At 21.9% G+C, this 22,363-nt stretch overlaps 8 protein-coding genes across 8 annotated transcripts in view; 1 reads left to right on the forward strand and 7 right to left on the reverse strand. All coding sequences in view use genetic code 6, as the record gives it.

Moving 5' to 3' along the window:
- Positions 1 to 236: 236 nt before the first annotated feature.
- On the reverse strand, positions 237 to 2,095 carry TTHERM_01146020 (hypothetical protein). The gene is made up of 12 exons (XM_001026589.2): positions 1,980 to 2,095; positions 1,895 to 1,929; positions 1,665 to 1,841; positions 1,516 to 1,608; positions 1,374 to 1,466; positions 1,218 to 1,310; positions 1,080 to 1,172; positions 931 to 1,026; positions 807 to 884; positions 632 to 727; positions 406 to 585; positions 237 to 349 (listed from the first exon to the last, which is right to left on the reverse strand). Exons 1-12 carry the CDS (start codon positions 2,004 to 2,006, stop codon positions 286 to 288), a joined length of 1,125 nt encoding a protein of 374 aa, XP_001026589.2. The 5' UTR covers positions 2,007 to 2,095; the 3' UTR covers positions 237 to 285.
- A 785-nt stretch (positions 2,096 to 2,880) lies between these two features.
- Positions 2,881 to 5,692, reverse strand: TTHERM_01146030 (catalase heme-binding enzyme; the record flags this gene model as incomplete). The annotated part of the gene is made up of 5 exons (XM_001026590.3): positions 2,881 to 3,116; positions 3,182 to 3,655; positions 3,717 to 3,945; positions 4,757 to 4,906; positions 5,309 to 5,692. The coding sequence occupies 5 exons, from the start codon at positions 5,690 to 5,692 to the stop codon at positions 2,881 to 2,883; spliced, it is 1,473 nt and encodes a 490-aa protein (XP_001026590.2).
- A 2,413-nt stretch (positions 5,693 to 8,105) lies between these two features.
- On the reverse strand, positions 8,106 to 8,778 carry TTHERM_01146040 (hypothetical protein). Its single transcript, XM_001026591.3, has 2 exons — positions 8,628 to 8,778; positions 8,106 to 8,555 (listed from the first exon to the last, which is right to left on the reverse strand). The coding sequence occupies exons 1-2, from the start codon at positions 8,664 to 8,666 to the stop codon at positions 8,172 to 8,174; spliced, it is 423 nt and encodes a 140-aa protein (XP_001026591.3). The 5' UTR covers positions 8,667 to 8,778; the 3' UTR covers positions 8,106 to 8,171.
- A 2,495-nt stretch (positions 8,779 to 11,273) lies between these two features.
- Positions 11,274 to 12,196, reverse strand: TTHERM_01146060 (peptide deformylase; the record flags this gene model as incomplete). The annotated part of the gene is made up of 3 exons (XM_001026593.2): positions 11,274 to 11,447; positions 11,509 to 11,772; positions 11,837 to 12,196. The coding sequence occupies 3 exons, from the start codon at positions 12,194 to 12,196 to the stop codon at positions 11,274 to 11,276; spliced, it is 798 nt and encodes a 265-aa protein (XP_001026593.2).
- A 1,468-nt stretch (positions 12,197 to 13,664) lies between these two features.
- On the reverse strand, positions 13,665 to 16,279 carry TTHERM_01146090 (endoplasmic reticulum vesicle transporter; the record flags this gene model as incomplete). The annotated part of the gene is made up of 4 exons (XM_001026594.2): positions 15,655 to 16,279; positions 14,379 to 15,418; positions 14,121 to 14,318; positions 13,665 to 14,018 (listed from the first exon to the last, which is right to left on the reverse strand). Exons 1-4 carry the CDS (start codon positions 16,199 to 16,201, stop codon positions 13,665 to 13,667), a joined length of 2,139 nt encoding a protein of 712 aa, XP_001026594.1. The 5' UTR covers positions 16,202 to 16,279.
- A 1,350-nt stretch (positions 16,280 to 17,629) lies between these two features.
- Positions 17,630 to 19,403, forward strand: TTHERM_01146100 (hypothetical protein; the record flags this gene model as incomplete). The annotated part of the gene is made up of 3 exons (XM_001026595.2): positions 17,630 to 18,876; positions 18,934 to 19,166; positions 19,237 to 19,403. The coding sequence occupies 3 exons, from the start codon at positions 17,630 to 17,632 to the stop codon at positions 19,401 to 19,403; spliced, it is 1,647 nt and encodes a 548-aa protein (XP_001026595.2).
- A 417-nt stretch (positions 19,404 to 19,820) lies between these two features.
- Positions 19,821 to 20,690, reverse strand: TTHERM_001146110 (transmembrane protein, putative; the record flags this gene model as incomplete). Its single annotated transcript, XM_012800699.1, has 3 exons — positions 19,821 to 20,368; positions 20,436 to 20,567; positions 20,627 to 20,690. 3 exons carry the CDS (start codon positions 20,688 to 20,690, stop codon positions 19,821 to 19,823), a joined length of 744 nt encoding a protein of 247 aa, XP_012656153.1.
- A 1,259-nt stretch (positions 20,691 to 21,949) lies between these two features.
- The window catches only part of TTHERM_001146121 (hypothetical protein), a gene marked incomplete at both ends in the record, with an annotated part of 1,414 nt that continues 1,000 nt past the window's right edge, over positions 21,950 to 22,363 (reverse strand). The window contains 3 exons of the mRNA XM_012800700.1: positions 21,950 to 22,001; positions 22,094 to 22,273; positions 22,337 to 22,363. The exon at positions 22,337 to 22,363 is cut by the window's right edge and continues 103 nt beyond it. Coding sequence (XP_012656154.1) covers positions 21,950 to 22,001; positions 22,094 to 22,273; positions 22,337 to 22,363 — 259 coding nt within the window. The remainder of the gene's footprint in view (positions 22,002 to 22,093; positions 22,274 to 22,336) is intronic.

Here is a 22,363-nt window from a genome sequence, read left to right on the forward strand (position 1 = left end):
ATTTACAAGGAGATTATTTTTAGTTTGATAATAAAAATATAAGATTAATTTAATTAATGAAATTTGATTTATGACTATAAACAAACAAAAAAATAATAAAAAGTATAAAACAAATTTATAAATAGTTTTATTTCATTTTTATGTTTATTAATTAATTTTATCTTAATTTTACTTTATTTAAATTAATTTCTTTGATAAAACAATAAATAAATAAATAAATATTTTCAGAGAAGAAATTTTAGCAAATTATTATCTACAAAATTCTTTAAATTATTTTTTATCTTATCATTTAATGTCATATCTCACAAGACTCTTTGCATGAAATATTTCATAGTATTTATGAAAATTTCTTCTTTTTATAAATAAAAAATGCTGATCGTTCATTATTGATAAAAGTAATTTTACTCTAAAAAATTGACAACTTTTAATGTTTTTAAATTCTAAAGATTCTTAATATTTTTAAAAAATTCTAGTCTTTACTCCATTAATAATATCCTAAAGTAAAGCTCTAATGTTTTCAAATTTTTGCATTGGCATACATATCTCATAATCTCTTCTATAAATTCTATTGATGTTTTTTAATAACTGAAAAATTTATGATAAATAAATAAAATTATGAAAATTTAATTACTTAGAGAAGTTCAAAGTAAGTTTTTCTAATACATCAGTAAACGATTAAATATTCTAATTGAATCTAAGTGCTGATTTTTAATTTAGCCATGTTGTACTTTTAAAATTATATTTTATTGAATACATTTAATTTTATAATAATTTTTTTTATTAGATTAAGTAATCAATAAAAATACTTTGAGTAGAGATTTAAATTTAAGGTTTTAATTTCAGGACAATTTTTAATCAAAATTGAAATGCAATCGTTTTCTAAACTATAAAGATAATTAATTTTAAACTCATATTTAAACTTTATTTTACTTTGAATTAAGTTATAAATTAAGTTATTATAATTTTTTTTAAGTATTGTTTTTGTAAAATTTTTCTATATATTCAAATTCAATTAAACCTAATTATCTTAAAAAATATGTTAATTTTTAAAGGATATTTATTATTAAGAATTTATTTACTAACTTATTGATAGTCCAAGTTTTTCTAGATTTTTTAGATTTGAAATGGTTTCAATGATTTATTTAAAACCTTTCTATGAAACCTAATTTGGTCTGAAAAATACTTTAAAATGAAAAACCATTTTAATCAAATTTTACTCATCTAATTAAAAGGTTAGAATTTAAATGTTTTTCATCTAATTCAAAGTTTCACAAATACTATGAATTCCAATATCTGTTATTTCATTTACCCTATTTAAAGTCAAGAAAATTATTTAACAAAACCTATAATTATAAATTGTAAATATACCATACCCTTGAATATTTAAGTCTAACTCTTATAATTTTTCCAATAGAATGATTGGCTTAATCAAGTCTTAAATCCCTTAATCTGATATTCTATTTGCACTAAATAAATAATATTTTTATTTTATAATATTAAAAATTTATTTTTTACGCTTAAATGTCAATTTGTAATTATTAAATGTTTAACAGATATTAAAATGCTTATCCTAGCTAACTAGCTCCTTGTGCTCCTATATTATGGCAACTTAAAAAATATAATTATAGCTTTTTAAAAAAGAAAATAATAATATATTATTTTACGTAGGAATCTGCAATTTTAGAATTTTCAAATTAGTACACTTTTTCAAAGCTTTTGTTAGTCCTTAAACTCCCTCAATACCCATAAACTCAGAATCAGAAATATCATATTTTTGTTAAAGTTATTTTGCAATAAGCTTTGAAGGTAAAGTCATTTAAATATCGTCCAATTTATAAAGACTTTTAAAATTTTAATTAAACAAAGCATCTTCAAAATAAATAAATAAATTTACTGGATGACCATATCATTATAAAAATCTGTTTTGCTCTATTTTATAAAGTATTTTAATCAAATTATTTAAAATTCAAATAAATAACTTTAGATTTAGGTAAAAGTTGTCCCATTATTTTAAATCTATTTATTCTATTTTAAATTATTTTTATCTTAGATAAAAAAAATAAGATTTGATTTATATGTCAATTTTTATAAAAACTTTTTTAATTTAATTCTTTTGTTTCAAAATTTATCTGCATTATTTATTTGCTATTTTTAATTTAATTTTAATTTATTAAAAAATGAAAGAAAAAAAAATTTTGTATTCTTAAAATTATTAAATTAAATTTTATTGCTAATCCTGTAATTAAAATACCACCAACTGTGTTTGTAGGTACAGATAGATGGTGATATTTCATTTAATTTTTATGATTTTAAGCTAATTTGATTTTCATTCATTTTTAATAAAATTTTCCATTCATTTTTATAAACAATTACTTTTTTTAAAATATATATCAATAACTCCCTTAATTTTCAAATATATATCTCATTTATTATTAACTATGATTTATACATTAATTTTTTTAAGACTCCCAAATATCAATAATAGTTTACATATTTAATTATTTAATTAAAAATTTTCATTTAAAAGTTTGTCTTTATTATGTTTTGTGAGTCTGACTTTACTAGTGTTTGTATTAATTCTTGTTATTTTTCAATAAAAATTTAATTATAATTTTAAATGTTAACTTTTATTATTTTAAGAAATTTAAATTTCAAATAATAATATTATGCAAGAATATATCAGGTAATATTCTTAAGTTTATGTTTTTTAATCTACAAAAATAATAATAAGTTTATTTTTAAACCTTAAATTTATAAGTAGAAATAGAAGATTTTAATGAAGCATATTTTTATAAAAAAACTAACTACTGGTACATAGATAATTATGAAGTACTAACTAATAATGAATGAATTATTTGATTGGAATATTTTATAAAGTAATCAGAGGTTAGATCTGTTAGCAGGGAAGCCGAGAGCGGTAGCAATCTTTGAACCGTATTCAGCATCGCACTTGTAGAAGATTCTGACTTATCTTTCTTGGATATCTCTGTTAGCATTCTTAATGTGGCCAACAATGTTGCTTACGGTGTTAGATTTATCCTTATCTGACATGACCTTACGGAACAAAGCACCGGGTTGAGAGAAGTCATCGTTGGGGTGAGCGGGTTTGAAACGACCTTTTTTATTTGTAAAAATTAAATTAAGTACTTGTTTTAAGACTTTTAATATGATAATTAATTACCAACTAAACCAGTGACTCTTTGGGTAGAGAGCTTGGTTTCGGGTCTAACCTTGTAGTTGTGGAAAGTGGTAGGTTCGTAGTTGACTCTAGATCCTTGATTACCGTTGACGCACATGGGACCATCACGTTAGTTGTTGGATACTCTGGCTCTGTAGGGGCAGTTAACGGGAATTTGATCGTAGTTAGCACCGAGTCTGTGTCTGTGGGTATCGGGATAAGAGAAGAGACGACCTTAGAGCATCTTATCCAAAGAGGGTTCCATACCAGGGACTAAGTGGGAAGGAGAGAAAGCAGATTATTCAGTTTCAGCAAAGTAGTTTTCAGGATTTCTGTTTAAGACGAGCTTACCAACAGGGATCAAAGGATAGTCACCATGGGGCCAGACCTTGGTAACATCGAAAATGTTCCATCTGTACTTGTAGCCATCGTTAATGGGCATAACTTAGACGTTTAAGGTCCAAGAAGCGCTACCACCTAATTTTGTTTAATATTAACGATTAGAATATACTAAATTAAATCATTTTATTTTATTTACCTTAAGCAATGTGCTTGAAGAGGTCTTCAGTAGCGTAGTCAGGGTTGGTAGACTTAAGGGCATCAGCTTCAGCAGCAGTGAAGTTCTTAATACCAGAGTCAGTCTTGAAGTGGAGCTTAACCCAGAAGGCTTCACCTTATTCATTAACCCACTTGAAGGTGTGAGAAGAGTAACCGTTCATTCTTCTGTAACCATCGGGAGTACCTCTGTCAGAGAACAAAATGGTAACCTATTAATTAGAATTAAAATATTAAGTAAGCAAATAAATAATATAAAAGAAGCAATATTTCAAAATTTTAATTTAGTTTGAGCGTGTAAATTGAATTAGTAAATATTAAATAAATAGACAATTCTTCTTTATTGTTTTACATTCTTTTCTTACAATTTAATTAAATTTATAAAGTTGGAATATTTATTTCTACTTAAAATCAGTTGAATCATTCATTCATATTATTTTCATAAAACATGCGAATAAGTAATTAATCAATTTTTGCATATTTAAAATCTAATTATAAGCTTATTTGAGTATAATTCTAGTTTATTTTATTTAGCTTTAATAATTTATGCTGAGTATTCTAATATTTTTTTAAAAATGGTAACAGCAATATCTTAGATAGAAAATTCAAGAAACAAACTTAAATTTGAAGGAAAATTTAAATTTTATAAAATGAGCAGGCTGTGTGATAATTGCGTAAAATAAGGACTTAATTAAAAATTTTTTAAATTATGGAATGATTCAATCGAAATAAGAATTTTTCTAAATGTAAAAAAGAAGAAATTAATAATATTATCAATATTTATTTCCATCAAATAATTGTATTGTTTCAACTAATGTTCCTTTTACATTTCTTTTAATTTAATTATTAAATTTGCATTATTTTAAATTAATTCATTTAATAGACTAGTTTGTTTGTTTGTTTATTTCTTTATTGATTTCTTAGTTTGTTTGTTTGTTTATTTCATATATCTATCAACTCATTAACAAGAAGAAAAGAAAATTAAAGTAAACAACAAAATTAATCAATTGTCTTATTCATTACCTAGTGAGCAGATTCAGGAACCTAGGAAAGGAAGTCCCAGAACATGTTAGCGCACTTGAGGTTGGTTTGAGGGTTTCTCTTTTGGGTGTGAATGAAGTCAGGGAATTTGATGGGGTCTCTAATGAAGAAGACGGGAGTGTTGTTACCAACCTTTATTTATTTTAATGTAGTTAGTTAGTAAGTTATTTGATATATATATTAACTATTTAATGATGTTATTGAAGTGAATAGACTCTACTTTACTTTAAATTGTCTTGCTCAAAGTTTATTATAATCCAAAACAATTAATCATTTTGTTTTCATTTCAAATTTTTAAAAGATCTCCTATAAAACATTCATTCATATTTTTAAATCTTTGAATGAAATTACTGTCTCCTTAGTGGATCAAATAAACTATGCAATTTGTTTTATCTTAAAGTATTTTGTATAATTCTTATGCTATGGTTTAATAGATTTGTTTGTCAACAATCATTCATATTGCTTGTTAGCAAAGTATCAATCAACTCACTTCAATAAATTTCTTTTTGATAAATTAATTATTAACGTTTTTACCATATCCCAATTGCCTTCTTCAGTGTAGAACTTGACTGCGAAACCACGAGGATCACGTTCAGTATCAGCAGAACCCTTTTCACCACCAACGGTAGAGAATCTGGTGAAGACGGGAGTTCTCTTACCAACAGTTTCGAAGACCTTGGCCTTGCAGAACTTGGTAACGTCATGGGTAACTTCGAAGTAACCCCAAGCACCAGCACCTTTGGCGTGGACGACTCTTTCAGGGATTCTTTCTCTGTCAAAGTGAGCCAACTTATCAATAAGATGGAAGTCTTATAATAAGACGGGACCGTATTCACCTGCAGTGACGGAATTTTGGTTGTCATCAACTGGAGAACCAGTAGAGGTTGTCAATACTGATGTATTCTTTGTGTCAGTCATTTCTTCTTTCCTTCAGTTTTTCTTTAATTAATTGATAATTATTTATATATTTTAATTATAAAATTCGATCTTATCTTCGCTATTTGATATTTTCCTTCTTCTTATTATTATTAAAGATTAGAAAGCTATTTATTAATTAATTGATTGATTGATTGATTGCTTGCTAACAAATGGCTTATTGATTTGTTTGATTTTTGATTATTTACCGATCTATTTATTTTTCATTGATTAATCTATCAATCAATAAGTAGTTTATCATCATCATTTTCGATTTCGTCATTTCTAATTTTATATACCATCATCGTGATCGTCAAGTAATAAATACATTGATAAATCAATAAATAAATAGATACACTTTGTTTTAAAGTTTCGAAACATCAAATCTAATCAAAAATAGTTTGTCTTCTACATTGCTATTAAAAATCTTAGCATAATTTTTTTAAAATTTTATAATCGTTTTCATGTCTATTTATTTATTAATCATTCTAAAACTGAAATTTATAGCAGCTGTTCTACCTTTCATTCAAACTTATTTTAAAATAAATCTAGAAATTTCATCTTTCAACTTGTATATTCGTTTATAATTATAGATTATCATACAAACCATTTGAAAATTAAATAATATCTTTATATATTTTTATTATCAATTGTTCAGTCTTTTTCTAGGACTATTTCATATCAACTTTGTCCGTTTTTTAATTTAAATTTTTGAATAGTTTTTATTCTATTATAGCTTATCTGTGCTAAAAATCTATTTGACTAATTATTTACTCATTTACTTTTTGTGTTTAAAATTAAAAATTTTAAATTTGTTTATGGAAATGTTTGTTATTAACTTTTAATTGATTGTTAAGCAATATTTCAATTACTAAATATAACAATGTCCTATTTATATTTCAACATTATAAACTTAACTGTATTTTCTGATTAATTAAAAAAATATTCAATTTACAGATAATATCTAAAAACTTCAATTTTAATCTGTTTTGATTTTTAAAATTTTATGTTGATTTTAAAGAGCAGTGTAAAAAAAAATTACATTAGCTAATTAGTACATGAAAAATAAGAATAATTTATAATTATTGAGCAAAAAATAATTGAAAATTTTAATTATTTGAATAATTTACTGATTAATTTGATTTAAAAAACTAAAGTCATATATATTTATAGGAATTTGTAATTAGAAATCTATATCTTTTGTTTTTATATATTTTAATTATATCTGATAAGAATAATTGCAAATAAGATTTTTCATTTAAAAGGAATAGAAGTGACGTATTTTATTCAGATTCAAAAATATTGTATCTTACGCAATAGCTGACATTATAAATTCATTCTTTCAGGTATTTATTTATTTACAAAATCAATCGATCAATCATACTGAGTAAGATTAAATTCTGTCTAAGAAAATTATTACGCACTTTGTAGTCTTCCAAATTCACCAAAATAGATTACATATTTAAAACAATTAATTATAATTCCTTCACCAAATTTCTTCCATCTTATATATCAGCATTCCTATTAATAGCTTTAATCTTTCAGAAATTCATAAAATATCATATAATATCTAAGCTTATTTATAAAGCCTAAAGTAATATCTTTCATTCTAACTATCTTTCAATATTTCTAATTAACTATAAAAAAAATAAAAATTAATTGATCTGATAGGAATTTTCATTCATTTTTTGAGGTGTTTTTGATAAAAAGAAATCAAACTCTTTAAAAATTGTAATTATATCAGGCTCTAATCATGTAAAGTTTTATATATTTTATTCTTCATTTTTTATGTGATTTTCTATAAAAAAATAATTATAAATAGCTTTTGAAAATAACATTTTAATAATTTTAAATAAAAACAGGAGTATGAATTTGAATTTCAAATAAAATTTATTCATTCAAGTAATATTATTTTAATTATAAAATTTCTTGATTTTTATAAACAAAAAAATAGTTCTTGTATATGGATAGTGAGTGAATATATTTAATTTAATTGTTTGCTAGAAAGACTAGTTTATAAAAAATTTATAGTTAGATAAAAAGGGAAACTTTGCTTATCATTAAGCAATTATTAATTGTTGAAGGATTCTTATTTTTTATGTAAATCAATCTTTTAAATATGAATTAAGTATTTTAATATAGTTTTTATCTTATCTTTTTTTATATAAATAAAACTTTTAATTTTTAATCATTATAATAATTGTTAATTTAAAAATAGGTTAAAATACCAAAATAATTTTTGCTATTTTTATAAATGAATACTTTAACTATAATGTACATAATATTTTTAAAACTAGTTTAGTTTATACTTATTTGATACTTATATATTAATAAGAAATCAATTTATATGTTAAAGTAAAAGCATTTAGCATAAATTAAAATAAATAAGTCAAATGAAATTGTTTTATAATTCAATTAAATAGCTCAATTATGATTATCTGAAAAAATATATTGATTTGATTTGAATAGAATTATTTTTATATCATTTCTAAGCTTAAGTAGTAGAGTGTTAGACTTCCATCTCTTCAAATGTTTTAGAAAAGTGCTTTTTTATTACGTCATTCTTTAAATTTCTCCAGTATTCCTTATATCTTCTGTCTAATTTATTATAGCAAATCCATAAACACTCATCATAAACTCCTAAAGTGCTACCTTTTTCTTATTCAACTTTTTTTTTGCAGCTTTTTGTACACATTTTCATTTTATTTTCAGAAAGATAATTAATACTATCTAAATATTTAATGACATCATCAAGAGGAGCTTTGCATTTAACTTTACATTCTCTCAACTCCTCTGCGGTATCCTCAGTTATATTATTAAAATCAACAGCTTGGTAACAATTTTTTTCACATAAAACCATTTCTTTCTTTTAATTTTAGCAAAAATGAGTAAAAATAGATAAAAAAATAATAATTATGATAAATGAGATAATTAATACTCTTATTGGCAACATGTTTTCTAACTTTTTTTTGCTCATAATTGTAAGCAGCTATTTTAAATGAACTTTATCTTTTATTTAATTTTACTGCTCTTCCTATAAATTATCATTAAAAAAAGAGCCATAATACTCCTCTTTACTTTAAAAAATATCAAACATCTATTTTTGTTTAGTTAGAAAATTAATCAAATTTAAATACCAATTTTCAATATCTAAATAACTTTATAAATTAATTCATAAAAATCTTAGAGAAAATTCTATTAGAAAAATAAAATAATATATCAAATTTATTTATTTATTTATTTTTATAACTTTAATTTATAATTTTATTTTAATTTGAATCTATTTTAAAAATACTTCTTAGACAAAAATTATTTATTTATAAATATTCTAAATATAATTACTTATCTAAATAATATTAATGTTTATTTATTGAATTTTCTTTTTGATCATTAAAATTTCTAAATATCTATTTTTTAATTTTAATAGATTTATTTACTTTTAATTAATCTAATTTTGAAATAAGATTTTTATATTTAAAAGTGTTAAATTAAACTTGATTGAAAACTTTAACGTTTCATCACTTATTTATTATGTATTTACTAGTTTTTAATCAAGTATTTAGAATTATATTAAATTTATTGTTAATGTTTCATATAATATTGAGAGTATACTTTCTTGAATTTGCTTAAATATATTAGATTATTGTTTAATGTATTTTGTTTCAGCTGAGTTTTAATTATTGCCTTCATTATATATTATTTGATGTAGCTTTAAATACCTTAATTTAAGGTTTTCTTAAAAATTTAGTTTTATACATTAATTAAAGAAAATTAATAACTTTTAATATAGTATCGAAATATCGAATATCGTATCAATCAATTTTTAAATATCGAAATATCGTATTGTATACAAAAAATGGATATCGTTACACCTCTAAATATAACACTAAAACTTTCAAATTATTTGATCATTTTTGGAGAAACCATAGGGTTTGCTTAAGAGGAATTAATTTATTTAACTAAATTTAATTTTTAAATTTTTTTATTTTTTATAAATAATTTACTTATTTACAAAAATATGAATGATATTAATAAATATAAAATCAATAATAAAATAAATCTATCTGTTTATATTTGAGGTTAAAAAACTTTATCAAAATATAATATTATTCAAATATTTAATATTTACTCATCCTTTTTTAGTCACATATTTATCAATTTAAAGACAACTAATCTTTTTGATTTAAGACACTTGCTTTTTATTTTGAATTTTTATAATCCATTCTTTGAGCTAAAAATTTAAAAATAAATTTGTGTAAATTTTAAATAAATATTAAAATAGAATAAACTTTTAAATTATAAATTAATTCTTAAATTTATTAATATAATAGCATTAGTGGTATAAATAAGATAAAAAAATAAATCAAACAAAAGCTATCAAATAAATTCAAAGATATTTATTGTTTTTAATTAGTTTTTAACTTTAAAAATATCACAATCTAAAACAAATAAACTGTTTTACTCAAGCTGAAGTGTCAAATTTGAGAGATTAATGAATTTTGCTAAAGCAAAACCTAAGCCTGATGTACCTTCATCACCAATTTAATTGCCACTTTTTAAATATTAAAGAAAAAATATATCATTAAATAGTTGATTTGAAGGAAAAAATGAAGAAACAATATGAAACAATAAGATTAATAAATTAATAATAAAAGCAAAAGTTGAAAATAAAATGATGAGCTAAATTAACAAAGAAAGAACAAAAAAAAGCCAGCACAATAAAAAGAAAAAGAAAAAAGAGCTTTATTGTTTTTAATTAGTTTTTATATTTAAAAATATCACAATCCTAAACAAATAAGCTGTTTTTACCTAAGGTCAAGTGTCAAATTTGAGAGATTAATACAATTTACTAAAGCAGAACCTAAGCCTGATACACCTTCATAACCAATTTAAAGAAAACTTTCCATTTGAAAATTTAGATCAATATTTTTTAATTTTTCAGCAAAATTTATAAATATTTTGATGACACACTTACTATTTTTCATTTAATGCATCAAAATATATCAGAAAATAAAATTTAAAAATATTAATTAAATGATTGCTAATAAATAGATAGCGATGACTATTTTTTAAAATTGCAAAGTGCAATAATAATAAATTAGATTTTTGTTGTTAATATATGCTAAAAATATAAATAAAATTTTTAATAATTACTAAAGAAAATATGTCCTTTAATAGAAGTAATTAAAATAAAACTATATCAAAAAAATGTTTACAGTTTAAAAATTTAAATATTTTGTAAAATAAAAGTAATTAATTAATTAATTATCTAAAAAAGTTGATACACATTTTAAATTACTGCTATAATATTAAGATTCAAATATATTTCTAATTGAGATTAAATTAATTAAAATATCAATGTTTTGGTTAATGAAATGGTTATTTATATAAGAAAAATTGTAAATTTATTTTCTTTTTTAAATAAATGATAAAAGGGTAGAAGAAAAAAATATATTATTTTATAATGAAAAACTTAAGATAAAATTTATAAATATTCAATATAAAAAAAGAATACTTAATAAATAGATTGACATTATTTTAATAACTAAATAAATAAAAAATATAAATTTAATTCTAATTTATCTCATTTGCTTTATGGCTTTTACTTTTTGGTTTTATTTTAAAATATTTTTGGCTAATCTTGTTTCTATTCATTGATAGTTTCTGAAATAGAAGAAGGACCATAATTACCTCCCTTTTTTTATGCAGTAAGAGGGATTTATTTCTCTTTACCGAATAATCTATAAAGTTTAAAGTCCTGTTTGATAGAATAATATTATGTTAGAATATTTAAATTTATAAAAAAGTATTTATTTTACATTAAATTCATCTAATATAAGTTTTTCATCATTGTATTCGGGTAATAACTCAAAGTCTAGCATATTCTTAACTTCATCAAATGGTATTATGCCATTAAGATGATCTAAACTTTACTAGAATAGTCTAGATTCCCAACCATTCATTTCTACTTCTACTTATTCCATTTGTTCATTTAAATACTAAACTAATATATGATGATATCTTAATCTTCTAAATCTTACAGTGGGGAAACATGCTGTTTATTCCCAATCGTATTCCATAAACTTTTTGAAAATTTGATTAATATAAACATGGCTGATTATAATTAAAATAATCAAAAAATGTTACTTTATCTTTATCTAAAATTCTAGGATTTACAAGTGCATGAAGATGCTAAATATCTAAATTATCATTAACCCATACACGCTTGTATAGATAATCTGGCTTAGCCAATACAATAAATCTTTTAGGGATACCAATTTAATTTGCTGCTAAATTAACTCTGCCTGATACTTCAGCATGGTATTTTAAATTCAAAATTTCGCTCTTTAAAGTTTATGTAAAGCCTTGAACTGGTAAACATTTTGATTCTAAATTAGTAAAATCTGGATGCTAGAAATCTATCAAATTGTAATCGAAAGTCTCCTAATTTTCTTTCAATTTTGCTAATTTTTAAGAAAATTTGACACCTTATCTAATTGTTTTCATACTAAACAGCTAATTAATTAATAATAATCAATCAATATCTTTATTAAAGATTTATATTCAAAAATATTCACTAAATATAATTAATTTATAGTTTTTAGTTCCTTTCTTTTCATTCTTTCTTTCATTTATTCATATATTCATTCTTTCGCAAAAGTAGGAGTTAGAAAGTTAATAAATACTTCATCAAAAATAATAAATAAATGAATGAATGTATATTTTTAGATTCTTAATAATTTATTTAAAATGCAAATATTAAAAATGTATTTATGTGAATTTTTAATTAATAGAAGAATATTTTCATTATCATTTTTAAAATTAATTCAAAAATATTAAATAAACCAAAAAATAAAAAAACATCCTTGGTGAGATTCGAACTCACAACCTTTGGCTTAGGAGGCCACTGCGCTACCATTGCGCCACAAGGATTTTAGTACAATATTTAATCCTGGATAACTAGTCTTTATATAATTAGCATAATTTCTTGTAGTAAAATTTTCTACCATCATATTAAAGTCATTATTATTTAAACACATTTTGTTATATTTATTTTAATTTTTGGTATGTTATTCATTTTTTATTTTTTTTTAGTTTTTATATTTTAAAATTTAAAAAAAAAAAAACATCCTTGGTGAGATTCGAACTCACAACCTTTGGCTTAGGAGGCCACTGCGCTACCATTGCGCCACAAGGATTTTAATTCAATATTATAGGCCAGATAGTGAGCCTTTATGTTTCGGAAAATTTGATCAATAAGCTCCTCAATTGAAGTTTATCTAAACAAAAACAAAGAAAAAAGCATTCATTTAGTTTTCATTAATTAATATAAAATAAAGAGGAAATAAATATCAAATTCAATACTGATAAAACATACAGTTATTTTATGCATGCATTAAAACTTAAATTTAAATTAATTTATTTATTTATCTAACAAGTCCTAGGTTTAACTTATGAAAAGATTTTCAGCAATTTTCAAAAAAAAGAAAAATTATTTTGCTAATCAAACTATTTCTGATTAAATTATTTAAAATGGATTTATTACTGAAGACTTATTTTAGCCAGCTAAATTACAAATTAAGAAAAGCGCTTCATGTTATTGATACTATACATGCTATAACAGGAGAGTATATATTTTCTTTTAAATTAAATGGATCAAATTTTATTAATTTTTTTGATTTCAAAAATAAATTACAAATAAATACTTTATGGTAAAATCTAAAATTTGTACAAATCGCTTACAAAAGAAATAAATTTTATAAATTTTAATATAAATTATTTAATTAATCTATTATAAATTGATTAAAGAATTCTTAAACTAGAATTGTTGAAAAAAAGAAAATATTTAAAATTAAATTTAAAAACAAGTATAAAAGGTGAAAATATAAAAACGTATTTTTGTTTAAAAAATATACAATTTAAGTAGTGTTTGTTTTAGAAACTAAGCTTAGATTTTGTAGTTTTTTGAATGCATTCACTTGATCAAGAGAGTATAAATGTATTTAGATATTGCTATAGAACCTCCAACAATAGCACAAAGAGTAACAATAAACTGAGTTAAAGATCTACTTTTTCTGTAGTGAAGCACTGTAATAGGGTCAAATTCATATCTGAAATTTACAGATGGTAATCTAAAGTCTCTAACACCACTAGTTTCTAATGAAGTAAATGAATATATGTTGTTATGTTCACTAAGCATATTTTCGAATACAGTATTTACTACTTTTAAATAGTAATCAGTATCCATTCCATGACCAGGATTGTGAATTGTTTTATCAAGAGGATTTGAAGATTTAGTATACTTTCCTAATGTCAAAGATCCATCTTCCTAAAATAAATAAATAAATAAAGTTTTTAAAAATGTCTTTGATAATTATTTTTAAAAATTTAATAGAATAAAATTAATAATAATATTTAAGTTATATTTTACTGTAGTAAATTCTAGAGTATGAATGGTGTGTCTTAAGTTGAAAATTAGATTAGAGTTCATCAAAAGTAAACCCTCATTATGGAATGAGACATGGAAGTTGCCTGGAACTTTCTTAACATAAAAATGACCATATATTTGGCACTTTTCTCTTTGATTTAATTATTATTACATTTCAATTAATGTTTGTTAGGAAAATACCTAAAATTATTTTAATTATATTTATTAAAAAATGATATGTTATTTTATTATTAATTTTACTCTATCTCCGGTGATGGTTTCATGACCGTAATTTTGTTAGAATAAGACTCTCTTCTTTCCCTAATCATGTTAGTTTTCATCTTATTAAGTGTTTTATACTTAGTCTTATTGTTACTGTTATTATTATTCGGTATTATTTGGTAAAGATTCTTCTTGGATTAATTCATTTTGTGAGTTATCTTATTGTCCATATTTCTATTCAGTTTAATTGATTTACTCGTTTAAATTCTAAGGAATAAATTGAATGTGAATAGTTTTTTTATTATTTTGGCTTATAAACTTTTAAGTGGTTGAGTCTTTAATCAACTCCAATGTTATGCTCCAATTTTTTTCCTCAAAAATATATTGTTACTAAACATCAAAATCAGGAATTGAAAGAAGAATACTCATTTGGTTATAAGGGCTTTTCTCTATAAAAATAGGAAATATGTGAATGCATTCTCTTTCATTCATAGTTTAAAGTCCTTCATTTTTAAAAAATTCTGACGTTTAAGCACTGTTTTGAATTTAGCTGAGAGTAGAATTTAATCTAACTTTATAAACAATAGATTCATTGCAAACTGGTCTGCTAATTTGCATTTAAAATAAAACTTTTTTGGTAGAAGGTATCTCGGATAAGTTTAAATAGTCAGCAGATGTTTAAAGACTAATCTCTTTAGGCTTTATGGCTTGCAATTAAATATAATACTTTTAAATCAAAATCTAAATTTACTACACTCTAGAAGTTATTTCATAATTTTATTGCATTAATGAATTTTCTTCTGGGTTAAACTAAATTTCATTTAATTCTGCTAGTATTTGATTAAAAAATTGTGTATCATTTTCATCCATAACATCATATATTCTAGGATCTATCTAGCTTTTAATTTACTCTACAATATTTGTTCTCTATAAAATCTCTATTAAATTATTTTGATCAGGAGGTGGTCTGAACACATTAACAGCGTTGCTCTATTTAACCTCTCCATCAAGCATCTAAACAGTTTTAAAATTTTCTTTTGTTCCTTCATTGCATTAGCTGATTTATTCTTTCATAGGTTCTAATTTTACACAAAGATAATATTAATTATTTAATAACTGTAATAATTTTTATTATTTATTCATTTCAAATGCTAAAATATTTTAAAACCTATTCAAAATATCTCAAAGCAAAAATGGATTTAAGCAGATTTATCAAATATGAGTTTAAATATTAAATTTAATGCAAAAATCTAACAATTTTTCTAAATTTAAACCCTTATGAACTAGTTTATAAATATAATGTAAAATAAATTACAAGGCCATCCTCTTTAAGCAAAAGCGATTAACACGTCAGAACAAGTTAAACAAATTTATCCTTCATACAGCTCTGCTCCATAACAAGATACGCTATTAGAAAATTGATTTTACACCTAGTTATTTGTTTTAACTGCTTCAAAGAATGGATTGCCAGGATAGAATTTCTACTCTTACTTCTTGATATCATTAGCAGAATCATAATTTATAAATTTTCCGAATTAATCTAGTCTAATTTTATGTACTGTCCAATGCATATCTTCAAGATGAGCTCCGCTAACATCTTGATAATCTACGCTTAGAGCCTTGCAAAATATTTCTTCAAATGTAATGTTTAAATTGACTCTTACTTTTTCATTAGGATTATAATTGTTGATAAAAGGAAAAGTTTTGTAATTTCCAAAAAAAACTTAGTATGTCTCGTAGATGACTAATGTAATCACTAAAAAAATAGTTGAAAATCCTATTAATCCTCCAATTAGAGTTTTTTCTGACTTTAAGTCATCCTACACCTTTCTAAAATAGTCGAATTATTTAAATCTTTCCATTTTCTTGCTTAAAAGCTAAATTAATTAATTAACAAACTGATTGAATATGCTTAACAATTTTTATTTTAGCTTAGCATTTTATAAAAATTTCAAATAATCAAAAGTATGCATATATCTTGCTAATTTCAAAACACATTAAACGTGTTTGTTTGATAAAAAACTAACAACAAAAAAAAATCTGATCAAAAATGGCTTTCATCAATTAAAATATTTTTTAATTATTACTTAAAGCCTTCCTAGATAAGCAATTGTTTTAATCTATTAGCCTAATTTACTAAATAAAATTTATATTCTTTAAAAAGAATTGAAAATACAAAGTAAATATAAGAATAAACTAACAAACAGTTAAGGAAATAAAAATATTAATTTTAATAAATTATGGTTAATTAATCTCTACATAGATACGATAAATAGTTAGTTATTTATTAAATTTTAATCAAATAATCAAAACTATTTTATTTATACCATTAATTTTTAAAATTGTGCAAAATTAAATATTTTAAAATAAAAATTTCTAAAAAAATTTATTTTAAATATTTCCTTTGAGGGGGTTTTAAGATGAGAGAATAAATAAATAAGGATTTATAGCAATTTAATCTTAATATTTACTAATGTTTATATAAGTTATTTTTGATAATGAAAATTTATTGGTTTATGTTTACTAACAAAGAAAATAATTATTACTTATTAAAATAATTCATAATTAAGTCAACATTTTTTTGTAAATTTGATTCAACAGAAATAAATTTGATTGATTATAGTTTGTTGATGTATTCTTATTTAGTTAGTATTTAATGTAAGTAATTTAGTATTATTTTTAATTGAGTTATTGTAAAATTTAATTAATTTATTCTAAACAAATATAGGAAAGTAAGTAAGTAAACTCAAAAATCAATTAATTATTTCTACTAAGCACATATAGTTTTGCTAACAAATAAAAAAATGAATTTTAGAAAGTTAGATTTGTTTTAATCACATTTCTTTTTTTATTTACAATAAAATTCAATTAAAGTTGGAACTAGATTAGGAGCATTTCTATCATTATTAATCATCTTAACTGTATTCTCTTATTTCATATATCTAACTTAGAGGTATTTTAACAATTAAATAGATCCAAAGTTTAGATCTCAAAATTTTGTAACTAATGATTATTCGGAAGTAGATCTTCATAATGACATAATTTCATTTAGATTCATGTATAATTAAACAACTACTATTGATGAATATTAGGCTTAAATGAACTAAACTTATATAGTTTATCAAGCATATTTCATTTAAGCTGTTAATTAAAAATTAAATTTTATACCATTAAGTATTATTTAATGTACGAATCCTACTCTTGTAAAATATAATTGTCTCGATCTTTAAAATTTAAATTAGCTTTATAAATTGAAAACTATTTTTGATGGTTCTTATAATACTTAGATAATGATACTAGCTTATGGATGTTTAACAACTGATAATTTCAAAACTTCTATTCCAAATAACTGTGCACAGTAAGAAGCAATAAATAATTTTCTTGATGCAGATTACAGTGAGTTTTATATAAAATTACGTACTGAACAGTACAATATTACTTCATAGCAATATTAAGTAAATTTCAAGCATTCGGTGATATTTACGGAATCTAACTCTTTTTAGATAGCAACTTTCAAAACATAAGAATAAAATACAAAAGTGAAATAAGGTTTCATTATTTAAACTGAAGAGGAATATTCAGCACCTTTTTAATATAATGCTTATACTTAGTAATTTAATAATAATAATAACTCTCCTTATATTCAAATAAATATGAGTATGGATGATGTTATTTAAATAGTTTAAATTTAATTTCCAACTTTTCCAGAAGTATTGGCTTTAGTAAATAGTTTATTTTCTATCCTTATGATGATTGGATATTTTTGTAGGAAATCTTCTTAAAGTTTAATACAAAAGGATTTTTTTACATTGTTCATGCAGAATTTGCATCAAGATACTTATGAATAAATATTAAAAGATAAAAGACTTTTAGATTATCAATAAACTATATATCCATAGATTTTAAATGATTAAAGTGGATAATAACAACTTATAGAACCTGAAAGACTAGATTAAACGAGTATTCCATAATTTGATTCTAAGTCAATTGAATTTTTAAATTAAACCAAGTTATCTAAAAAGAAAAGCGAGGCAATTTAAAAAGATTAGATCTAATAATTATCATTTCAAAAAGAATAAAACTAAAATATGATCTTCCCAATTATGAAAAATAATAACTTTTTATGTTTAAATGATAATAAATCTTTAATTGAAAATAAATAACAATATTTTCCTGAATTAAAAATGATATAACAAATAAACGAATAGCAGTAAGAAAATGAATAAATTGTAGATTTAACTTAAGTTTTTAAAGAGAAAAATCAAATTGAAAATAAATAAAATTATAATTAAAGAAAAGATCAATAAAAATAATAATAATAGGTTTAATACTCAGACTAAAATTTATTAAAAGATAATTTTTTAAAGCATGTTATTATTTTTAATCAACCGAAATAATCCAAAAAATAAGATAAAATTAATGAAATATAACAAACTTAAGAAATTCCTTTATTACATGATTATTTTGTAAAAAAATTATAAGCCATTTAAAATTCAAATACATTAAACTAAGTTAAAGAAATACTATTTTAAAGAAAGTAAAATACTATTTAAATTTATTATTTAATTTTTTATGTTTTTTGTTATAAAAATAGAAGAACTAAAAGTTTATGGATGAGCATCAAGAAATTATTCTAAAAAAATAAGACAAATAATTAAGTTGATTTTGCATAGATAGTAAAAGAAGAAATAGGGTAACAAGTTATAAAAAGTTTAGAGATATAAGAGTTATTCAAGGATATTATCTTTTTAAAAAAATCTATCTTGCTATTGCTTGATCGAGAACAAGTTTCAGCAATAAAATTAGTAGGATTTTCTCCATTAAACTGTAAATTTAAATAAATATTTAATATAATTTTATTTTAATTCTCAAAATAATATCTCTAAAAATAATAAAGAAAAATCGTATAAGAACTACTTCGAAGAACAACTTAATATTCTATAATCTGAAAACTTATAAGCTGAATTAATCTAAAAATATTTTTAGAGATTTAATAACAGATAATATTTAACTGATTTAGATAAAAGAATATACTCCTGTATAACAAAAATGCAAATAATTTGATTTTTAAAGATATAATAATTGAGCTTTAGAGTTACTTAAATGAGTTTAATTATTATATAATAAATAAATTTATAATAGAATAGTTAAAAAATATGTATTATATTATGATAACAATTACAAAAAATAAAAATATTCAAAACTCAAAAAAAAAAAATTGAGAAAATCTAAAATTTTTAAAAAATTTAAATTGTGAATATAATTATAAAAGTAACATAAATTAGTATATATTTATAAACAATAAAAACAATATTTTACCTTATTATTACTATAAATAATTTGTATTAGATTTCTATATTTGTATATTAATTTATTTATTTGCATTCAAACATTCACATAAACTATATTAAATAATAATTTCTTATTAAAAGCCATAGCAAATAAAGTAAATTAGATTGCTATTTAAAATGTAATACTTTTTCAACAAAGTATAATAAAAAAAGAATATTTATAAATACACTATAATTTACTTGTTTTTGAGTATTATTATTATTTATTATTAGATTTTTAATTAAAAAAATAAATAAGATAAAAATAAGTAGAAGTAATTATAAAATATGGATAGGCGATTATACATAAAAGTTAAAACAAATTTTGTTATAATTGTATTATTTTACTAAATTTGTATTACAGCAAGCTAACAATAACTGAATAGTTGTGGCATAGGATGCTAAGATTGTAATTAGAGCCTCCAGTGCATTTAATGTCTTGCAGATTTTTAACTGAGTGAGAATAGTTGTGTGTATAAAAACTGCTTGGAAGGATTATTCTTTTATAATAATAGCAAGAATGTGAGCTAAAATTAAGAAAATTGTGTGGCTGTTTGCCCCTTATAGTATAGTCAAAGCCTTAGTTAAAATACCTGCAATAGAGTTGAGAGTTGCTCATAAAGCTATTTTTCAGAGATAATTTTTGATAGCAGTGCTTCCAATCTTAAAAATTTGTTAGCATATGAAAATGAGACTATACTGATTGAATTAAGTAATAAGATTATCTTAGTTGATAGGTTAAATGGCTAAATTTAATTTCAAATACCTGTTTCAGAGAAATATATGGCAATTTATTACATTTAAAATTACATTATTGTGCTATAGTATGATTTATCTATTTTTAGATGGGATTTAATATCAAATAATTTAGCATATATTAATTAAATACAAACAAGTTCTTTTAATTATCAATTTTCTATCTATTTGAATTAAATTAAAAATTATGTCTTAGCATACATTGTTCAAAAAAATAATAATTTAATAGAGTTTTAATTAATTTTTACTCTACCAGATTTTACATCCTTGAATGCTAATTCCCACTCATATTCTTTCTCTAGTAATGTTTCTGTATAGATATTTAATAGCGCTATTATTTTAACTAACGAGAATGGGATCTTAATAGAAGAAGTTTCAGTTGGAGATAAAAATCAGATATTAATTTTGCCTTTTACATTTAAATAATTTAAATGCTCTTATAGAATTTAAACAGACTTATAAGATATCACAAAAAGCGCTTCTTCTTAAATTTATTACTTAATTTTTAAAAATAATTTTAATTTGTTTTAGATTGGCTAAAAAGATTGTGTTACTGTTTCTTTGCAGTCAAATCCACTGAAATTGCAAATTTTCCAGCTAAACAGCGAAGAATTTTTAATCATCTAATTTTAAAGCAGCGTAATCATAATGGACGAAAAAATGGTTTAATTGTAAAGTTTTAGCTTTATTTCTTAAAGCATTCTGCAATTAATTGTTATTGAATTTTAAGAAAAAACATAAGCCATTATCTTATTAGATAATTAAATTGTTTAGCAATTAGAGATATATTTAGAAAATTAAGTTATCCAGATTAAATTGCTAAATTAGATTGCAGTGATTATCGATAGTCCTAAGCAGTTAAAATATTTACCTGCTGTAACTCAATAAAATATTTAAGATAGACTATTAATAGTCGGAAATCAAATATAATCATTCATTTTAAATAAGAATATCTCCATTCAGAATAATTTGAGTGAAGAGAGACAATAGTATGTAATCTAGAATTATTATTTCAATTACCAAACAATTTAAAGTTAAATAAAACATACCCTTATTATGGATAATATTAATTTAATGGCTAACTGCGCAAATGAAGGAATATTTATTTGGGACATTTCTCATATTTATGATCCTCTTTTTATACATTCAATACTAGACTCAAATTAATCATGTCAAAAAATTTACTATTTAGCTAATTACGATATCTTAATTATTTATAATAATTCGATAACGGTCTTTTAAATTGACTCGTTTGCTTTCAAATAAATTTGGAAAATAAATGATGATTCTCAAGGTTTTATTCCTTAAATTTCAGTTTATTAATCTTATTGCGCAATTATATTTAACCAGAATTTATTTATATATAAAATAGACTAAGAGTAGTTAAGTTCTTTTTAATTTTCTAATTATACTGATTAAATATAATTCATTTCACTACAATCAAATAATCAAATAATTATATAATATTAGTAGTACTGTGCGTTATATTAATTAGATTACTAATAAAATTAAGTGAATTTCGTTTCAAGATATCAGGCATCTGATTAAATCGTTAAAACTAAAGTTAGAACATACCCTAACAATATCTTTGAGATTAATATGTATCTTTAGAATTAAATTTTTATAATTCTCAATTCAAATTTGCAATTAGTTTTGTAAATAAAAAACATCCCTCTAGCATAGTTATATGACTTCTCTTTTATATAATCTGATTCAACAGACGATTCTTATTTCTTATTAGGCAAAACTACACAAGCAAGTGCTTCTAACTAATTTGTAGGATACTGCTTTTTTAAGTCAAATCGATAAATTTCGCAAGCATGGGCAGCAATAGATGGGATTAAAATACTTAATATATAAAAATTGTAAAACAATATACTTCAAACATTTTACATAGTAACAATTTTATACAATTAATCAGCTTACTCTGCCATAATT

Source organism: Tetrahymena thermophila (assembly GCF_000189635.1).
Source record: "Tetrahymena thermophila SB210 genomic scaffold scf_8254007, whole genome shotgun sequence".
NCBI classification, from domain to species: domain Eukaryota; phylum Ciliophora; class Oligohymenophorea; order Hymenostomatida; family Tetrahymenidae; genus Tetrahymena; species Tetrahymena thermophila.